The sequence below is a fragment of the Mirounga leonina genome, unplaced genomic scaffold (assembly GCF_011800145.1).
Source record: "Mirounga leonina isolate KUSES-001 unplaced genomic scaffold, KU_Mleo_1.0 Mir_447, whole genome shotgun sequence".
NCBI classification, from domain to species: Eukaryota; Metazoa; Chordata; class Mammalia; order Carnivora; family Phocidae; genus Mirounga; species Mirounga leonina.
The window spans coordinates 3,469,661-3,489,397 of NW_023270757.1; the positions used below are offsets into that span (position 1 = coordinate 3,469,661).

Consider the following 19,737-nt stretch of genomic DNA (forward strand, 5'->3'; position numbering starts at 1 on the left):
ATAACTAAACTAATGACTTTTAACTGGATGGAAGTTAAACCACATCACTTAAACTTCTGCCCCCAAAACTATGGAAAAAGGTTCAGTAAAAATGTATTATATATGAAATTTGGAAAATTAACTAATAAAATTGACTTTCCAATATTTGTGGGAAAACAATCAATATTTGATTTATTCACAGTAAGAGGAGCTCAACTATAGGTTTGTTGTTATTTCCAATCCTCTATTATAGTTACTAAAATAAATGCCCCTTCAAAATTTACATACCAAGTATGAAATTCAGAGACAGATATTCAGAACAAAAAGCATATCCAGAACAATTCATCATCATTGCTACTGTAAGAATTTCTCAATGTTCATATGGCAATATTACCAGACCAGTTCCAGCCCTCCTAGACACTTGATATGCACATGGCCATGGCATGCTTACTAATGGCCACCAAGGACGGTGCAATGCATTCCCATTCTGATTCCCTTCCCCAAGAGGAAATGAGAGAGAATGGCAATACATATGCCATTCTAAAGAAGAAACTGAGCGCTGTCTTTCTAAACTTTTTTTTCACTCTATTTCTGCTTTCCACTGCTTAAACTCAGCTAATTCAACACAGAAGTATCTATTCCTCACTTGTCCTATATATACCTATTCTCCTCAATTCTAGTCTTCCTCTACCTCTTTTGTCAATATTTATTTCAGTTACATAAGGTGTAAGGGGGCAGGGGGAAAGGAATCCACCCCAGTTAAACTACTCAAACAATGAAGAAAAGGAAAAAAAAAAAACCCTTCCCAAATCACCAAAAATAATAGCTAGTATTTCAGGGTGATATTAATACTCTATCTAAGTAAAGAACAGCCACAAAATTTTAAGTGAAGTTATAGATAATGACTGAGTTATTAGGAACAGAGGCTATCATATTCTAGAATACCTGCAGAAGTCTCATGAAGATTGCCTCATTCTCCTTTAATTAAACTTGGTTTTCCTACACAACAGATTTCAATACTTTTATTTGATTGTTTTTCCATTCTAGTAGGGTGATTTACTTATTGTACTGTATTGTACTGCACAAAAGGCCTTTGTGAAGAGGCTTAAAGAAACTAATACGTATAGTATTGTTACTAACTGGAAGTGAGAATCTAGATAATTAAAAATTGCTCATAATACTTTATATCAACTTTAAAAGGCATTGATATTCCTAAAAATAATCTTTGATTTAAAAAAATTTATAATAGACCAGGATACATTTCTATAATTTACATTTTCAAAAGATAAAAGCATTTTCAATTAGTAAGCTGCTAAAATACATGTATATCAACATTAAATTTATTTATGTAACATTGGAATCAATTCATAGAAATAGTGCATTATCTAAATGAAATGTTACTGACTTCTGGGGAAATAAATCCAAAAGTTTAAGATCATCATTTCTAGCCCCAACTTTATACATTCGAACTAGTAAAAGGATATACATTTCTTAAGTATATGCTAAATGTGAATAGCATCTTAATACTTATTGAAATTTTTAACTGAGATGGTCAATGTATTTGATTTCGGCATGTATTTCCTCAGTTGTACTACATTATAAGCTCTGAAAACAAATTACTTGGATGAAAGTCAGTTGGGGAATTTCAAAAATCCTACAACTCATTACAAATTTAATAGCAGTAATACTAAGTATTCATATGATTTTGATTACATTTATAAATATACCTTATTAAAATTCTCAAGAGAAACAACTTAATGTTTTCTCTATCTCCTTTGTAAGTTTCATAAGATTTAAGAGAGTAAAAGTATGGACATTTCTTTAAAAGAATGGTTTTTGCAAACTTTGGACCTGATAAGATAAAGGGTTACTTATAACATTTAAAATGGGATTTTTTTTTTTTAAATCAAAAACTAACATATGTGAAAATTACTAAAAAAAATCATGGCATAAAGTAGAACTTTCTTTTAAAGGAGGAAAGAAGATTTACAAAGCTTGGATTTAAATGATATTATACAAGGTATTTCTCAGAGGTTTCATTAAAAAGCTCTTTTTTAAAAAAAAAAGTTTTTTTAAACACAAAAATTTCACACAGGAACTTCTTCCATCATCCTTCACTCCATTTTCTATCTAGAACTGTCTTCTGTTTATCATACTCTTTCAAACAGTAAGCCTTAACCTAACAGAGTAATCACTCAATAAATTTGTGCTATGTGAAATATTCTGATTCATATCGATCTTTAGGAAGAGGGTAGTCTGGAGTAAAAGAACTCAAATTAATTTTTATTAATTGACCTGGTTTCTCTGCTTTCCTCCTGTAACAGTAGTTCTCAAAGAATTCCTCGGACTTAGATATGTATTTTGGAAATTAGAGTGGCATTGAAATGGGTGAGAGCTCATAGGAGCACCAGATATAGCAGAATGTGTACATCAGTCCTGCCCAACAGAAACTGCCCTGTATCCTGCATGACTTTTAAATTTCCTCCCAGTTACTCCTATAGATGAAAAATATGCATATAATGAAATGAACCTAAATCCTAACCAAAAATTACATATAAACAAAGTATATTTTTTCCTGTGGGCCAGAAATTTATAAATCATGTAAATCAAAGAAAGATCGAAAGATAAGAAAGAGAAATCCCTTTCTTTTCTGGGGTCTAAGCTATAAGGATGTCACCATATGGCCAGGGACACATGAAAAAGATGGTCAGAGAGAAGAGCTGTGAGATAAGGATTAACACTGAAGATATAGGTGTCTGGTTTCAGGTACCACTACTCTTCCCAAGGCTATTCTCTGCAGTTCGTCCTTTGATTTGGTGAGCTTTTTTTTTTTTTTTCCTTATATTAGTTTGAGTTTCTGATATTTGCTATCAAGAGAATTCTGCTAATAAAACCTTCTAAGAAAAATCCAACAAGCTCTTCCTTGTTATTCTATCTTTAATTCCTCTATAGCATCCTACACTGTGAAACAACTCTTCTCTTTTGCTCATAACAAATTTTCCCTCCCTTGTTTCTGTATCACAGTACTCGCTTACTTCTGATTCCTCTTCTGTCCATATATAAGATACTCCCCCAAATTTATTATCTTACTGCAAAAATGTGTTCTACCTCCACCATTCTTTCTCTGGAATAATGACACTGATAGGTTTCTTCATTTTTATGATACATATCAACTATGCAGTAGATACACAAAGAAAAATACAATGAACACTCACTCATGTACCAACCATTCAACAAAGACACTGTATTGCCAACAGAGTTGAAGACTATGAACCTAATCTCCTCTAACTCACCAGAAATAATCACTATCTGAACACCTTTGGTGTTTATCATTGCCTTACATTTCTTTATACTTTTAATACATATATGTGTATTTCCCAAACACATATAGAGTGATTTTAAGACATTCCCTTTTCAGATTTTAACATCACTGAAGTTGGGATGTGTCTTCCATTCCTGGATACCGTATAATTCCTGCTATTACTTAAATAATATTTCTTTTTGAAGACTGCATATTCTGTTGATTGCTGGTACATACAAATATCATCATCTTAGCATATATTGACTTCATATCCAGCAATCTTGCTGAAATCTATTATTAATTTGTCTTAAGAGTCTGTGCAGACAGCACAGTGTTTGAAACTGATACTTTTGCTTCTTCATCTCTAACACTTCTTTCATTTCTTTTTCTTAGTGCCTGTGCTCTCTAATACAACATGTTAAGACAAGCAATGATAGCAGACATAAATGTCTTTCTCCTGATGGTAAAAGGAATGGTTTTTACTTCCACCATTAAGTATGATGGCTGTTTCAGGTTTTTGGTACATACCTTTTTAACAGAATAAGAAAGTTCTCTGTTGTATCCAGTTTACTAAGAGAATTTTATCATGAACAGTTATTTAATTGTATCAAAATACTGTCTTCGGGTTTTTCATTGTCGTAAAAATCACGTAACACAAGATTTATCCTCTTAACCAATCTGTAAGTATAGAGTACAGTATTTAAACATCCCTCTCAGCACACTTTCACTGCATCCATACATTTTGCTACGCTGTGTTTTCGTTTCATTTCTCTCGTGGTATTTTCTAATTTCCCTGGTGACTTCTTCTTTGACCCACTGGTTAAGAGTGTGTTGTTTAACTTCCATATATTTGTGGGTTTTACAGTTTTCCTTCTGCTATTGATTTCTAGTTTTAGTCCATTGTGGTCAGAAAAGATACTTTGCATGGTTTCAATTTCCTTGAATTTAAGACTTATACTGTGGCCTAACATGTGGTCTATCCTGCAGAATGTTCCATGTGCACTTGAAAAGAAAACTGTAGTTGGGTGCAGAGTTCTGTATATGTCTGGTAGGTTCAATTAGTCTATAGTGTTCTTCAAGTTCTGTATTTCCAGATTCTTTTCAGATCATTCATATACCTCTGTTTCTTTAGGGTCAGTTTCTGGAAATTTATTTTGTTCCTCTGATTGGGCCATTTTACCCTGTTTCTTTGTGTTCCTTGTAGCTTTGTGTTGCTATCCATGCACTTGAAGAAACAAACATCCACCTCTTTCAGTCTTTACAAACTGGCTTCACATGGGGAAAAACCCTCACCAGGATCAGCCCAGCTAGAGATTCCGGAGGCTCTCAAAACTTTTCTGTGGATGCGACTTGTCTGAGCTAGTATGTGTAGATTTCCAATGAAATAAATTTTCCGTTTGTTTACTTCCCGGGAGCTCAAAATCCCTTGCTCACTCTGGTGCCTGTCTGTTATACTGGGGTCCTCAGAAGCAGCAACGTGCCACCCAGCTCTTTTTTATTCTCAGCAGCCCCCAGACATCTACCTAGAGTACACCCAGTCCCACTGGTGCCCCAACTGGCTAGACAGAAACTAGTCCCTCAGGCAGCCTCTGAAAAGCTGGGACATTGTATACACACTCCATTCTTCTTCTTTCTGGATCAGCTTCTGTCTGCTGCACCAAAGGCCTTGTGGGCCAGCAGCATGCCACCCAACTCTTGTCTAGTCCTTAGTGGGCCCCAGGCTTCTCGAATATATGGGTCCCGTCTGAGGTTTAAGATGAGCAAGAAACAAGTCCCTCAGGCACTCTCCCCCTTAAAAGCTGCAGCAGTGGGCACCGTTCCACTCTTCTCTCTTTCTCCCTGAGATGAACTTCTGCTTCAAGCTGTATCAGCTTCTGTCTGGTATGCCATGGGGCCTCGGCAACAGCAGCAGGCCATCCAGTTCTTTCAGTTCTCAATCTAGAGTATGGCAGGTCCCATCAGTGCTCTGAGACAGGTGAGAAAGAAGCCATTCCCACAGGCTTGCTGAAAACCCAGAATGCTGGACATAGGGTCCAGGATACTTCTCGCCTCAGGAAGGACCTAGAAACCAGGAGTTTCCTCAGGATCACAAGGCAGTGGGATAGGGGGAGGGATTAAGGGTTAAGAAGGCCACAAGCAATTTGAATATAGCTAGCTTCTCACTTCCGAGGGGTGCAGTGCCTCTTCCCATTGGTTTCTGGATTTCTCACAAAAGGAATTTGCCCCTTTCTTTGTTGTAGGAATGAATTATATAAATAAATTTTCTAATGATGAAAACAACCTGTTTATTTCTGGAATTATCTTCACTTATTTATGATATTTATTTATCATACATTGATTAGATTTGCTAATAGTTTAGGAATATTCATCCATGTTCATAGCTGAGATGAGCCTTTAATTTTCCTTTCTCATATTTCCCTATCTTGTTGTTGTGTTACAGTTATAGTACCGTTGTAAAATGAGGAGGAATTTACTTCTCTTTTTTCTATTCTTTGGGAAAATGTGTATGCCTAGCAGAACTTACATATAAAACTCAAATTTCAATCTCACAAACTGTTCATAATGTGGTATTACTTTTTTATTGATAGCTTTATTAAGGTATAATTTACATAGATGAAATCCATCCATTTTGAAAGTATCTGATTGAATGACTTTTAGCATATTTACAGAGTTGTGCAATTATCAACAAACACTAATTTTAGAACATTTCCATCATTCCAGAAAGAAACCTCATGCCCACTTACAGACACTCCTTTCCCAACTCTGTGCCTATACAATCTCTAATGTACTTTTTGTCTCTATACACTTCACCTTTTCTGAACATCCCATATAAGTGAAATATTACTGTATTTGATCTTCAGTGACTGATTTCTTCCACTGGGCATGTTTTCAAGGTTCATCCATGTTGTAGCTTTTGTCACTACTTCATTACTTTTTTTATTGCTGAATGATTATCCATTGTATGGGTGTTTGGGTTGTTTCCACTTTTGGGCTATTATGAATAATGCTGCTATGAACATTCACGTACAGTTGTTATGTGAACCTCTGTTTCCAATTCTCTTCCGTATACACCTAAGTGGAATTGCTGAATCATATGGTAAGTCTATATTTTGCCTTTTGAGGAACTGCCAAACTGTTTTCCAAAACAGTACACCACTTTCCATTCCCACCAGCAATGTATGAAAGTTTTAATTCATCTATATCCCCATCAACACTTGCTATTGTTTGTCAATTTATTAGTATCAGTGATCCAGCTTCTAGTTTTTTTGATCTTGTCTACTGCATGTTTGCTTTCTACAATATCAAGTTTTGTCCTTAATATTTCCTTCTTTCTATTTTCTTTGGGATTATTTAATTGCTCATTCTTAAACTGAATGTAACCAATTACACTGGTAGCTCATTAATTTTTAACCTTTCTCTAGTCTTACTGTATTTAAAGGTACACATTTCCATCTGAGTACCATCTTACCTGCACCCTACAAGTTTTGATATCATTCGAGTATTCTCTCATTTTTATTTTATTTTCTTCTTTGACCCATTAGTTATTTGGAAATGTCTCTATCAGTTTGCATCAGAATTTTCAAAGTTAAGCTTTTAAAATGATTTCTAATTTAACTTACGTTAGACAATGTTTTTTTGTTATGTTAATCACCATACATTACATCATTAGTTTTTGATGTAGTGTTCCATGATTCATTGTTTGCATATAACACCCAGTGCTCCAATCAGTACATGCCCTCTTTAATACCCATCACCAGGCTAACCTATCCCTCACCCCCTTCCCCTCTAGAACCTTCAGTTTATTTCCCAGAGTCCATAGTCTCTCATGGTTCGTCTAGACAATATTTTTTATATGCCACCAAATATTTAAAATTTGTGGAGAGCTTTTTTTGGCTTAATTATGTGAATATTTTTGATAAATATTTAGAGCAAAGCTTTTTATTGTTTTGTTCAAATAATGTATATGCTTAATGACTGTCAGCTTCATCTTAAAAGTAATAAAATTTGCAATTTTTGCATTATTTATTTTGAGCTCAAGTTTTTAAATGTTCATATTTATATATATTAAGTATTTATATATTAGTTTACATCTGTTCTCCTTTAGAGCAAAATTCCTTGAGATAACTCTAAAAAGTATGCACATTTAACTATATTCTCCAATTCCTCTCCTTCTCTTCCCATTTCTTAGTTCCTCTCATGGACTCATTCTACTCAGCAGCATTTGACACAGTTAGTCATTTACTAGTCCTTGAAATCCTTTCATCACTTGGCTTTTAGATACTACTTGGTTTTCTTTCTACTTAACTGCCCTCTCCTCTTCTGGTTCTTCCCCATCTGTCCAAACTCGAAAGGTTGGAGGGCCCTGGACTCAGACCTGGGACCTCTTCTCTTTTTTGTCTATCTTCACTCCCTAAGTGATCCTATCCCAGCTTCACATTTTAAAATACGATCTAAATTCTCATAACTTCAAAATTCATACCTCTAGCCCTGGCCTCTCCTCTACATTTGACACTAAATATCCTGCAGCTCACTTGACACCCTCACTTCAGTGACAAACTGCCATTGGTTACAGCAGTAAGCTGTCTGATTTTAGCCCCTAGGGATTTACATCTTTTGTTGTTGTTGTTGTTATGTTCTATATATTTAAATGGTGTACATTTATATTTGTTGTATTTTGTCCAACTTTCCTGGTATATTTTTATATGAGGTTTTTTTCCTCCCACAATATTTATTATGTAATATTGTCACAGATATAGTCTATCATCAACTTTCTAGTCACTTTAATTAGAATACTGATAGATATCTTAAAGACTTCACTTTTTGTTTTTTACCTTCCCATATAGGATTGGTCATCAAACTCTGTGTGTTATACCATTGTAAAATCTCTTGTTTTTTTTCTTTCTTTCTATTCTATTGGTATTCTCTAGATATTTGTCATCTTTTGCTATGATATTTAAACAGTCTCTTACTTACTTGTTTCCATTTAATTTCTATTTTCTCAAAGTTTAGTCTCATACTTAACTGTACATCAGAACCACCGGAGAGCTTTTAAAAACTAGCAACATATAAGGATCACCACAGAGATATTCAGATTTAACTGGTCTAGGGTAGGGCATGGGCGTTAAGTATTTTTCAAAGCTCTGCAAGTGAGAACATGCAGCTAGCGTTGAGAACCACAGCTATACCAGATTATTCACTAGTCTCAACAAACTGCTTTCTCACCTTGATGCCTTTTCAAGCTTTCCTTCTTCCAATGGCTTTGTTCCACTCATACAACTTTCAAAATTAGATTTATAGTTTAGCTTTATTTTGAAAGTTGTATGCTACTATTTTGAAAGCCAAATGCTACTCCTCAAAAGCCTTACTAAATAATGACTATGATGGGTGCGCCTGGGTGGCTCAGTCGTTAAGCATCTGCCTTTGGCTCAGGTCATGATCCCAGGGTCCTGGGATCGCACCCTGCATCAGGCTCCCTGCTCCGTGGGAAGCCTGCTTCTCCCTCTCCCACTCCCCCTCCTTGTGTTCCCTCTCTTGCTGTCTCTCTCTCTGTCAATTAAATAAATAAAATCTTTAATAAATAAATAAATAATGACTATGATGAATGTCTACATATCCATGGTATATATTACACACACACACATATAAACACATACACACACTATAGATAGATAGATATTACAATTTCTTTGCATTGTGATATACATGTCCAACTCTCTTAGTAGTATATTAGATAGGGGTCAAAGATAATGTTTAATTTATTGTTGAATATCCTATTATTAGAGTTACCTACCTATGTTAGGTATATTAAACTAAAATAAATTGTAACAAATACATCTATCCATGTGCAAACCAAAATTTTAGGCATTTAAAACCAAACTCTAAAACATACGCATAATTAAATATCACAATGATTCCATACTGGGGAAAAATGTTATAATTTGTCACTTCTAGGCATGTTGATATTTTAACGAGACACACTTACCTCAAAGTATACTGATGCAGAGAATAAAAACACTACTAGGAATATAAGACTGTGCAATATATCCTAACACTGGTTTATTATAAACAGAAAATAAATTTCTACCTGATATTTTCAGGTCCTACTTTCTTATCTTACTATTTTCTGTGTAAGAGCACAAGTGCATCTGAAAACAGAGTATAAGAAGTATGATTTCACAGTACATAGTATTCTGAGTGATAATAATAGTTCCTTACAAAGTCTAATATAAGACACAGACATTGTGTTAACAAATATCACTTGGTTCATCTAGAAGATAAGACATAGGAATAAGACAGTCACGTCCAATTCCACAGGGATTCTCAGCTCAGATCCTGGTTTTTGCACAGTTTACCTTGCGAACATGATCCGAGTGACATTTCACAAATTCCTGGATAAATGTTGCTACACTCTGCTAGGAGAGAGACAGGCTGTGTCATGCACAGATCAATAATAGCACTGTGTTTCATCAGCTTCAAAATCAAAAGTGCTTCATCTGGCAAAAGCCATGGCCCTAGAGAATCTGACATATATAAACTGAATACCCTACAAGGAATGTGTACAACACAAGCTATTGGGGTAAGATAAAAGAAAACTCTGGAGATTAGCAATGAAATACAATAAGAGAGTAGTTTTCTACTTCATTATCACTAGAGGTATGAACACAGACCACAAAAATGAAAATGAGGCTATTTAATATTCTACAATTCCTGACAGAAAAAAAAAATGAGTCCAGTACAATTTAACACCTCAGTCTCTTAAATAAGAGTTATATAAATAAATATAAATCAAAGATAAGTGTAAGTTTAGGATACAATAGCAATCATATATATCTACACAAATGAAAATGTTTTATGGAGATCCATAAAATACAGTTCTTTTAGAATTACAGGGTTTGCTAAAAGACTCTTCAGATTTAATAGTTAGTATCCTAAGTTTCTATGTTAGATTTATATATTAGATTATATATGTTAGTTTATATGTTAGATTAACCTAAATTTATATGTAGATTATATGTTAGATTAACCTAAAAACCCAAGATATTTGTTGAATGGGTTATGTTATAGGTTGATATAATGAGTCAAGAGATAAAAATCAATTAATGCAGTCCTTCACATCAACAAACTAAAAAATAAAAATCAATCACATCACTAGATGCAGAAAATCATTTGACAAATTCAACACACATTTACAGTAAGAGCTCTCAGTAAATTAGTAATAGAGGGGAGCATCCTCAACTTCATAAAGAATATCTACAAAAGCCCTATAAATAACATCATACTTAATGATGAGAAACTTGAAGCTTTCCCACTAAGATCAGGTGTAAGGCAAGAGGTCACCTCTCACCCTGGCTTTTTGTCATACTGGAAGTCCTAGCTAAGTCAGCAAGACAAGTAAATTAAGTGACAAGCACCCAGAATTGGAGGGAAGAAATAAAACTGTCTTTGTTCACAGATATGATTGTCAATGCAGAAAATCCAAAAGAATCAACAAAAATAACAAAAAAAACCTCCTGGGCCAAATAAGTTATTATGTCACAGTTGATGGATAAAAGGTTAATATATGAAAGTCAATCCCTTTCCTATATACCAAGAGTGAACAAGTAGAATTTAAAAGCAAAACATCCCATTTACATTAGCATACTTAAAAAGTAAATACTTTGATATATATCTAACAAAATATGTACAATGTCTATATGAGAAAAACTAAAATAGTTTGAGAAATGAAATCAAAGAAGAACTAAATAAATGGAGATATTCCATGTTCATGGAAAGGAAGATACAATTGTCAAGATGTTAGTTCTTCCCAATTGGTTCTACAGATTCACTGCAATCCCATCAAAATCCCAGCATGGGAATATTGACAAACCGATTCTAAAGTTTATATGAAGAGGCAAAAGACCCAGATTAGTCAACACAGTATTGAAGGAAAACAACAAAGTTGGAAGACTTAACACTACCTGATTTCAAAACTTACTGTAAAGCTACAGTAATCAAAACATGTGGTATTGGTAAAAGAATAAATATAAATAGGCCAATGGAACAGAAGAGACAGCCCAGAAATAGACCCATATAAATAGTCAACTGATCTTTGACAAAAAAGCAAAGGCAATGCAAGATAAGATAGCCTTTCCAACAAACTGTGCTATAACATTTGGACATCTACAGGCAAAAAAAATAAATAAATCTAGACACAGACAGACCTTATTGTCTCACAAAAATTAATTTGAAATGGATCACAGACCTAAGTGTAAAATGCAAAGCTAAAAAATTCCTAGAAGATAAAATAGAAGAATCTCTAAGTGATCTTGGGTATGGCGATCACATTTTAGATACACCAAAAGCATGACCATGAAAAAAATAATGATAAGCTGAACTTCATTAGGATTCAAAACTTCTGCTCTACAAAGTATAGTGTCGAGAGAATGAGAGGGCCCATTCTGCTAGAGACTGGAAGCAAATATTTACAAAAGACATATATGATAAAGGACTTTTTCCAAAATACACAAAGAACTCCTAAAACTCAGCAGTAAGAAAACAAAGAACCCAATTAAAAAGTGGGCAAGAGACCCAAACAGACATCTTACCAAAGAAGATAAACAGATGGCAAATAAGCATATAGAAAGATGGTCCACATCATATGCCATCAGGGAAATGCAAATTAAAACAAACATGAAATACCACTATATGCTTTCAGAATGGCCAAAATCCACAACATTGTCAACATCAAATGCTAGTGAGAATGTGGAACAAAGGGAATCTCATTCATTGCTACTGGGAATCAAAATGATACAGGACTTTGGAAGACAGCTTGGCAGGTTCTTACAAAACTAAACATATTTTTACCATTTGATCTAGCAATCATGCTGCTTGGTATTTGCCCAAAGGCATTGAAAACCTGTGTGCACACAAGAACCTTTATGGGGATGTTATTAGCAGCTTTATTCATAATTGCCAAAGCATGGAAGCAATCAAGATGTCCTTCAGTAGGTGAGTAAATAAATAAATTGTGGTACATCCAGACAATGGAATATTATTCAATGCTAAAAAGAAATGAGCCATTGAGCCATGAAAAGACAGGGAGGAAACTTAGGTGCATATTATTAAGAGAAAGAAGCCAGTCTGAAAACTCTTTATATTGTATGATTCCAACTATATAACATTCTGCAAAAGGCAAAGCTATGGAGAGAGTAAAAAAATCTGCAGTTGCCAGGGACTGGAGTGGGGTGGGGAGGATAAATAGGCAAAACATAGAGGATTTTTAGGGCAGTGAAAATGAATACATGAATAGGTATGTGTCATTATACATTTGTCCAAACCCAAAGAATGTACAATAGCAAGAGTGAACTGTAAGTAAACTATGCATTTTGGGTAATTATGATGTATCAATGTAGGTTCATCAATTGTAATGAATTGTACCTTTCTGATGGGGATATTGCATGTGTGGAGGCATGGGATGTAAGAGAAATCTCAGTGCCTTCTTTTCAATTTTACTGTGAACCTAAACTACTCCTTCCAAAATAAAGTTTTAATAAAAGAACATACAATTTCATTGCTCTCAAGTTCTACCTTCCACAAATCACTAGAACATAGTTCAGCCAAGTTCTTTGACACTCTGTAACAAGGGCTGCCTTCCCTCCAGTTTCCAAAAACATGTTCCTCATTTTCATCTGAAACCTCTCCAGAATAGCCTTAATGTCTGTATTTCTAGTATGTACCTCAAAACTCTTGCAGCATGTACCCATTACACAGTTCCAAAGCTGCTTCCACATTTTTAGGTATGTGTCACAATAGCACTCAACTGCCAGTACCAAAATCTGCATTACTCTGCTTGGGTTGCTATAACAACAACAAAACCCCCATAAACTGAGTGGCTTAAACAATAGACATTTAATATCTTCCAGTTCTGGAGGCTGGAAGTATGAGATCAGAATGCCAGCATGGTCAGGTTCTAGTGAGAACTCTCTTCCTATAAGGTCACTAAACCCACCATGAGGGCACCTCCCTCATGACCTCAACTAAATGCAATTACCTCACAAAGGCGCCATCCCCAAAAACCATAACATTAGGAATTAGGGCTTCAACATATGGATTTTGGGGGAACACACTTCAATCATAGTGAATATAAACCTCTTGAAATCCTTTGTTATTTAAACAAATACAGAAAGGAAATTAATAAAATAATTCATCTATTCATATATGAATAAATGGTACAGATTATTCTATTTTCTCTAAGCACATATTGTATCAGGGGAAGGCTTATTAGAAAATAAATTTTACAGTATATAACATTCCACAAAAATTTACGTTTGATATCTACCAGCTAATACCTTATGTATAATTATTTAATACCTAATACAAAACATTTGGAAGATTTTCTAAAAGGTGGTTTTATAGCTAAAGCTGCATTTTCTTTTATAATATGGATTCTGATAGTTTGCTTCTATGAGTTAATGCTGTTTAAATCTACATGATGACACATATGTGGCTATAAAGGAGTTTTCACAGTCATAATACAATTAAGTAATGTTACTGGAAAAAAAGAAGATGACATTTACATCTTGTTGTTCTTAAGACTTGGGACTCATTTTTCATACTTTTCAGATGAATTATGAGTAAGTCCCTTGAGTCAGAGAACTGAGCATTCAAACTGGAAAAGCTAGTCAATATTATAAGCTTTAACATTTCTATTCCTTGATGTTCACTTTTATAATAGAGAACTGAATGTGTTAGAAAAAGAAAACATACGTTTTAATTAGAAGTTAGTTTTAAGGGGGAATTCACCTTAAATGCATTTTACTTTGTTGAATTTAATAATAATTGAAGTGCTTTGTCTAATAGTAGGTTCTCTATACATCTAAAAATATTATATAGCTATTACACTTTACCATAATATTTTTTAAAAGATTTTATTTATTTATTTTGAGAGAGAGAGTGAGCAAGCAGGAGGAAGGGCAGAGGCAGAGGGAGACTGAGGATCCCAAACAGGCTCCACACCCAGTGTGGAGCCCAATGTGGGGCTCCATCTCACAACCCTGAGATCATGATTTGATCTGAAATCAAGAGTCAGACACTTAACCAACTGGAGCCACCCTAGCACCCCTTCCATAATATACATTACAGAAACAATTGTTATGTTGGCAGTAGGTTTTATTAATTTGAATAGAGAATGGTTTTTAATCTATTAGTCTGTCAACCATAAATACATTATCAATAAAAGTCTTGCAGATACTATTATTTGTTGGTATATTTTCCCATTTAAAACCAATATAAAAAAAAGTTTTACTGAGATATAATTCACATACCATACTATTCATTCATTTAAAGTATAAATTTTCAGTGTCTTTTAGTATATTCACAGATATGTTCAACCATCAACAAAGTGAATTTTAGAATATTATCATCACTTTAAGAAACCCACACACTTTAGCAATCACTACCATGTTCTTCTTTTCCCCCAGCCCAAAGCAAACACTAATCTACTTTCTGTCTCTACAGATTTGCCTATTCTGGATATTTCATATATATGGAATCATATAATATGTTCTCTTTTCTGACTTGTTCTTTCACTAACTATAATATTTTTAAGTTTCATCCATGTTGTAACATGTATCAATACTTCATTACTTTTTGTGGTTTAATAATATTCTGCTGTATGCATATACCACAATTTATCCTTTCATCAACTAATGGACATTTAGGTTGTTTCTACCTTCTGGTTATTACCAATAATGCTGCTATGAACAATACTGCCTTATTATTTACTATCATGGTGCAGAGCCTTATGGTAAGACAGAGGCAAGTGCCTAGGCTTTCTCATTCCTTTCCTGAGTAGTCACAAAACTGTGTGAATGCATGTGTCCTCCAGATGCCCAGGAATATGTCAGAGCCTTTCAAAACTTTTATGGAGGGCACCTGGGTGGCTCAGTTGGTTAAGCAACTGCCTTCGGCTCAGGTCATGATCCTGGAGTCCCGGGATCGAGTCCCGCATCGGGCTCCCTGCTCAGCGAGGAGCCTGCTTCTCCCTCTGACCCTCCCCCCTCTCATGTACTCTCTCTCATTCTTGCTCTCTCAAATAAATAAATAAATCTTTAAAAAAAAAACCAAAAAACAAAAAAAACAAAACTTTTATGGACATCTCATTCCACAGCTTTTACTTTTAAGCTATTTGGTTAATATATTATTTGACCTAAACTAGAATCTATCACCTCAGGCAGCCTGAAGTTAAAACACTTGCTTGTGATTGTTTTGACAGTCTCATCCACCCACCTCACCCGCCAAGAAGGCTGCTCACAATGATTGAGATCAGAGTCATTTTTTCAACTGGGGTCTTCAAGGAAAGCATCAGACAGGTCAAATGATGACAACTATTTGGGAATCAGGTTTTACAGGAGCTATAGTTCCATTCAGCTTCTTCTGGTAGTTGCCAGGCTGCAGAGGGAACATGGACCTTCTTTATTCTCAGGCTACTGCAGAGCTAGGATTATGGAGAATGGGACCAAGGCAAATTATAATGCCACAAAGTTTCCTGTCCTTATTTAGACTCAGCTATTTTTCTTGAATAATATTTCCTAGATTGTTGCAGTCTTTGGTTCATTTCTAGAATTTCCTAGAGGAATTATAAGTATTCCCCAATGTACATGGAGAATCTCAAAAATGTTTTATAGTTTTCATGTAAAATGCTTTTATTTGATCTTCAATCTTTATAAAGATAGGAATTTATGGCTTAGAAAACTTGTAACTCCCTTGATCCATCAATTGTCTTAGAATTATTACATTGATCCTTTCTTAGGAAATTAGGTTCTGTACAAAGGGTTATGAAGTTGTTGACTCCCAATAATGTTTGCTTGTTTCTTCATTTCTTCTATGGAGGAAAAAAGTCTTCAAAATCCTTATGCTAATAGTGATATATGCTACAACATAGATGAACTTTTAAACATTATGTGAAGTGAAAGAAGCCAGACACAAAAAGCCACATATTGGAAGATTCCATCTATACGAAATGTCTGGATAGGCAAATCTTGAAAGGGAGCAGATTCTGTCACCCCAAATTATGTCTCTTTGATATAAGGATTATTTTGAGCTAAAGGCAACCAAATCCCAGCAGATTCAAGAAAAGCTCTTTATCCATTCCCTTCAATTGCCTAAATTTACATTGGAAACCAGGCCTGTACCAGGAAGAGAAGTATTACCAGAAATACCTCTTTACCTAAGAAATTATTTTTTAAAGATTTTATTTATTTATTTTAGAGAAAGAGAGAGTGGAAGGAGGGTCAGAGGGAGAGAATCTCAAGCAGACTCTGTGCTGAGCATGGAGCCTGATGTGGGGCTAAGCTCATGACCCTGAGACCATGACCTGAGCCAAAACCAAGAGTTGGACACAACCAACTGAGCCATCCAAGCATCTCCCTTTTTACCTAAGAACTTTATCTGCATAACAGAACAACCTTTGTTTTCCACACATCTCCTCTAGCCTTCCTGTGAAAGGCCTTCCTCCCTTTGTGTCCCAGACCCCCACCCCTTTCCTTAGCTCAGGATGTTATATAAGCTTCAATTATCTAGCTGCTTTATGGGTCTCATATTTTTATGGGGCTCTCATAAATATGAAATTAAATTTGTTTTTCTCCAGTTAATCTGTCTTATGATCATTTAATTATTAGAAAGCCAAATAACCTAGAAGGGAAGTAGGATAAATTTTTCTGCCCCTACAGTCTATATAGAGTATAGATTAGTAGTTGCCTAGAGTTGGCAGAGATGGGGAAGGATCACAGATAAAGGGTACAGGGTCCCTTTATGAAGTTATGAAAATGTTCTAAAATTGATTTTAGTGATAGCTGCACAATTTTGTCTATATTGTAACAACCATTGCACTAAATAAGAGAATTATATGGTATGTGAATTATATCTCATTAAAGTTATTACAAAAATATTAATAGCAGGTGATTTAAATACTTCACACTCAACAACTGATAGAACTAGACAGAACATCAACAAGAATATAGAAGAGCTGAACATCATTATTAACCAACTAGACTCAACAGATATATATAGACCATTCAATCCAACAACAGCAGAATACACATTCTTCTCAATTGCACATGGGATATTCTGGAGTATCTACTATCTGTTAGTCCAGAAAACAAGTCTTAATAAATTTTTAAAATCCAGATCATAGAATGTAACTTTCAGAGAACGTTTGGAACATGGGTCAGATTTGGTTATAAGGCTACTTTGGGAATGAAGCCAGAACACAGTTCTTATTAGTACAACTATCAAAATAGTAATCCTTTATAATTAAAACATTTACTGAGTATTGCTTGAATCAAAGCACTAGATAACAGAAGTAGAGAATTTAAGCATAATGTGAAATTATGTATGATAGTGATTTAAAAATTATTTTCCAAAATGATGAATTCTTCTGTGTAAGATAAATTTTTAACAAATCATTTTTTTATACAAGCAAATACCTTTAAGAATGGAGACTTAACAAACTGAGGGTTCTAGAGGGTAGGGGGGTGGGGGGATGTGTTAGCCTGGTGATGAGTATTAAAGAGGGCACATACTGAATGGAGCACTGGATGTTATACGCAAACAATGAATCATGGAACACTACATCAAAAACTAATGATGTAATATATGGTGATTAACATAACATAATAAAAAATATTTAAAGAAAAAAAAAGAATGGAGACTTAAGGAACAATCTTTCCCTTTTCATTTACTTTAAGATTAAATTATGATAACCAGCAATGTCATAATGTGTCTAAAAACTGTTGCAGAAAACTCAATTCACCTGAGTTTAACAAAAGCATAGATAAGTTATAGGAACATATTAAAATAGATATTTATGTTAAAATCTTCACGTTATACTAGTATTTGCAAAGAGGAACTGAAGCAATTACTATTTAATAATTTGATTTATAATGAGAAATTCAAAGTTTTAAACATGGGCAAATGGGCAACGTAAATGCATTTATAAAGCCTGTTCTTAAAGTCCAAGTTATAACACAATAAAGAAAACAAATATGAACCAAACAACACATGTAAAACAAAATATCCACCCTTATAATATAGTCTATTATAATCAATTTTTAAAGTTCTTTACCTTTATTGTCTGTCTGCTTGTATGATATCGTTGATCAGATACTTGCTGTTGCTGAAGGAGTTTTTCATTGATTTCTTTATATTCTTTGACAGACAATTCTGCTGTTTTTTTGGCATTCTGAAGTACACTGTTTTGTTGTTGTAAGGATACAATACGTTCTCGTAATAAAATAATATTGCTACTTGATTTCTGGGCAGTTATATTTTTCCACTTTTCTCTGTTAACTATAAAAATAATGTTTATAATATATTTTTAAAACCACAGTAAATTAAAAAGATATTGTTAATTTCATATACATCCTTACCTCTGGTAGGAACTGTTGTATGTGAACTCTTTTGTATATTACCATTCTTCTTTTGAAAAGTTGGTCTTTTGGCATTCTTGTAATGAAAATAATTCTAAATTTGAAGGTTTTATAAAAATTAGATTAGTACTCAAGAATGACTTCAAGTGAATGAACATAATAAATAATATTATTTCTTTACCTAAAAATATATTTATCTACGCAGACTAAAAAAAATGTAAACAATAAAATTCTATAACTAATACCAAGAACTCATAAATGAATATAATATGTGCATTAAAGCTGAACTAGAAAAAAAAGAAGTTGACCTAGCAGGCACAACATACAAATACAAAATCACCCCCAAAGTGGTAGAAATTTAACCTATGGCCAGTTTAAAAATCTAGGAGGAAATATAATAAAAGCAATAAAAATAAGAATATTTAATAACTTATGACTCTATATATCATTATATATATATACATATATGTATATGTATACATTATATATATATATACTGAAAAATACTGAAAATATATAAAGCAGTATATGGTTTCAATGAGTCCTGATATTACTTCATTCCTCAAAATATTTTTGAAATACCTCATTTGAACTTTAGAACCAGTATATAAGATATATTTTTAAAAAATGTTTCTTTCATTGCTTTATGAGGATTCAAGTGCCAGTCATGTACTAAGCACTATAAAAATGTCCCAAACAAAACTACCAAATTACCAATATTAGTCACCAGACTTGGTATCAAATTAAATGGACCTAAAATAAAAAAGAATGGGCTTCCATTTCCAGGATTATTTCTGACTAGATACTCAGAAAAAAAAATTTTTTTTTTTTTTAAGATTTTATGTATTTAGAGAGAGAAAGAGAGCATGCACACATAAGTGGGGGGGACAGGCAGAGGAAGAGAGAGAGAGAGAGTCTTAAGCAGACTCTGAGCTGAGTGTGGAACCTGAGGTGGGGCTTGCTCTCATCATGATGAGATCACTACTTGAGTTGAAACCAACAGTGATGCTCAACTGACTGAGCCACTCAGATGCCCCCATAGAAATTCAG

At 34.0% G+C, this 19,737-nt stretch overlaps 1 protein-coding gene across 1 annotated transcript in view; it reads right to left on the reverse strand.

Annotated features, from left to right (window-relative positions):
* CNTLN (centlein) overlaps positions 1-19,737 on the reverse strand; it is a 262,849-nt gene that overhangs the window by 50,767 nt on the left and 192,345 nt on the right. Inside the window, exons 15-16 of the mRNA XM_034987908.1 lie at positions 18,688-18,781; positions 18,384-18,607 (exon numbers count right to left, since the gene is read on the reverse strand). Of these exons, the coding sequence (XP_034843799.1) occupies positions 18,384-18,607; positions 18,688-18,781 (318 nt within the window). The remainder of the gene's footprint in view (positions 1-18,383; positions 18,608-18,687; positions 18,782-19,737) is intronic.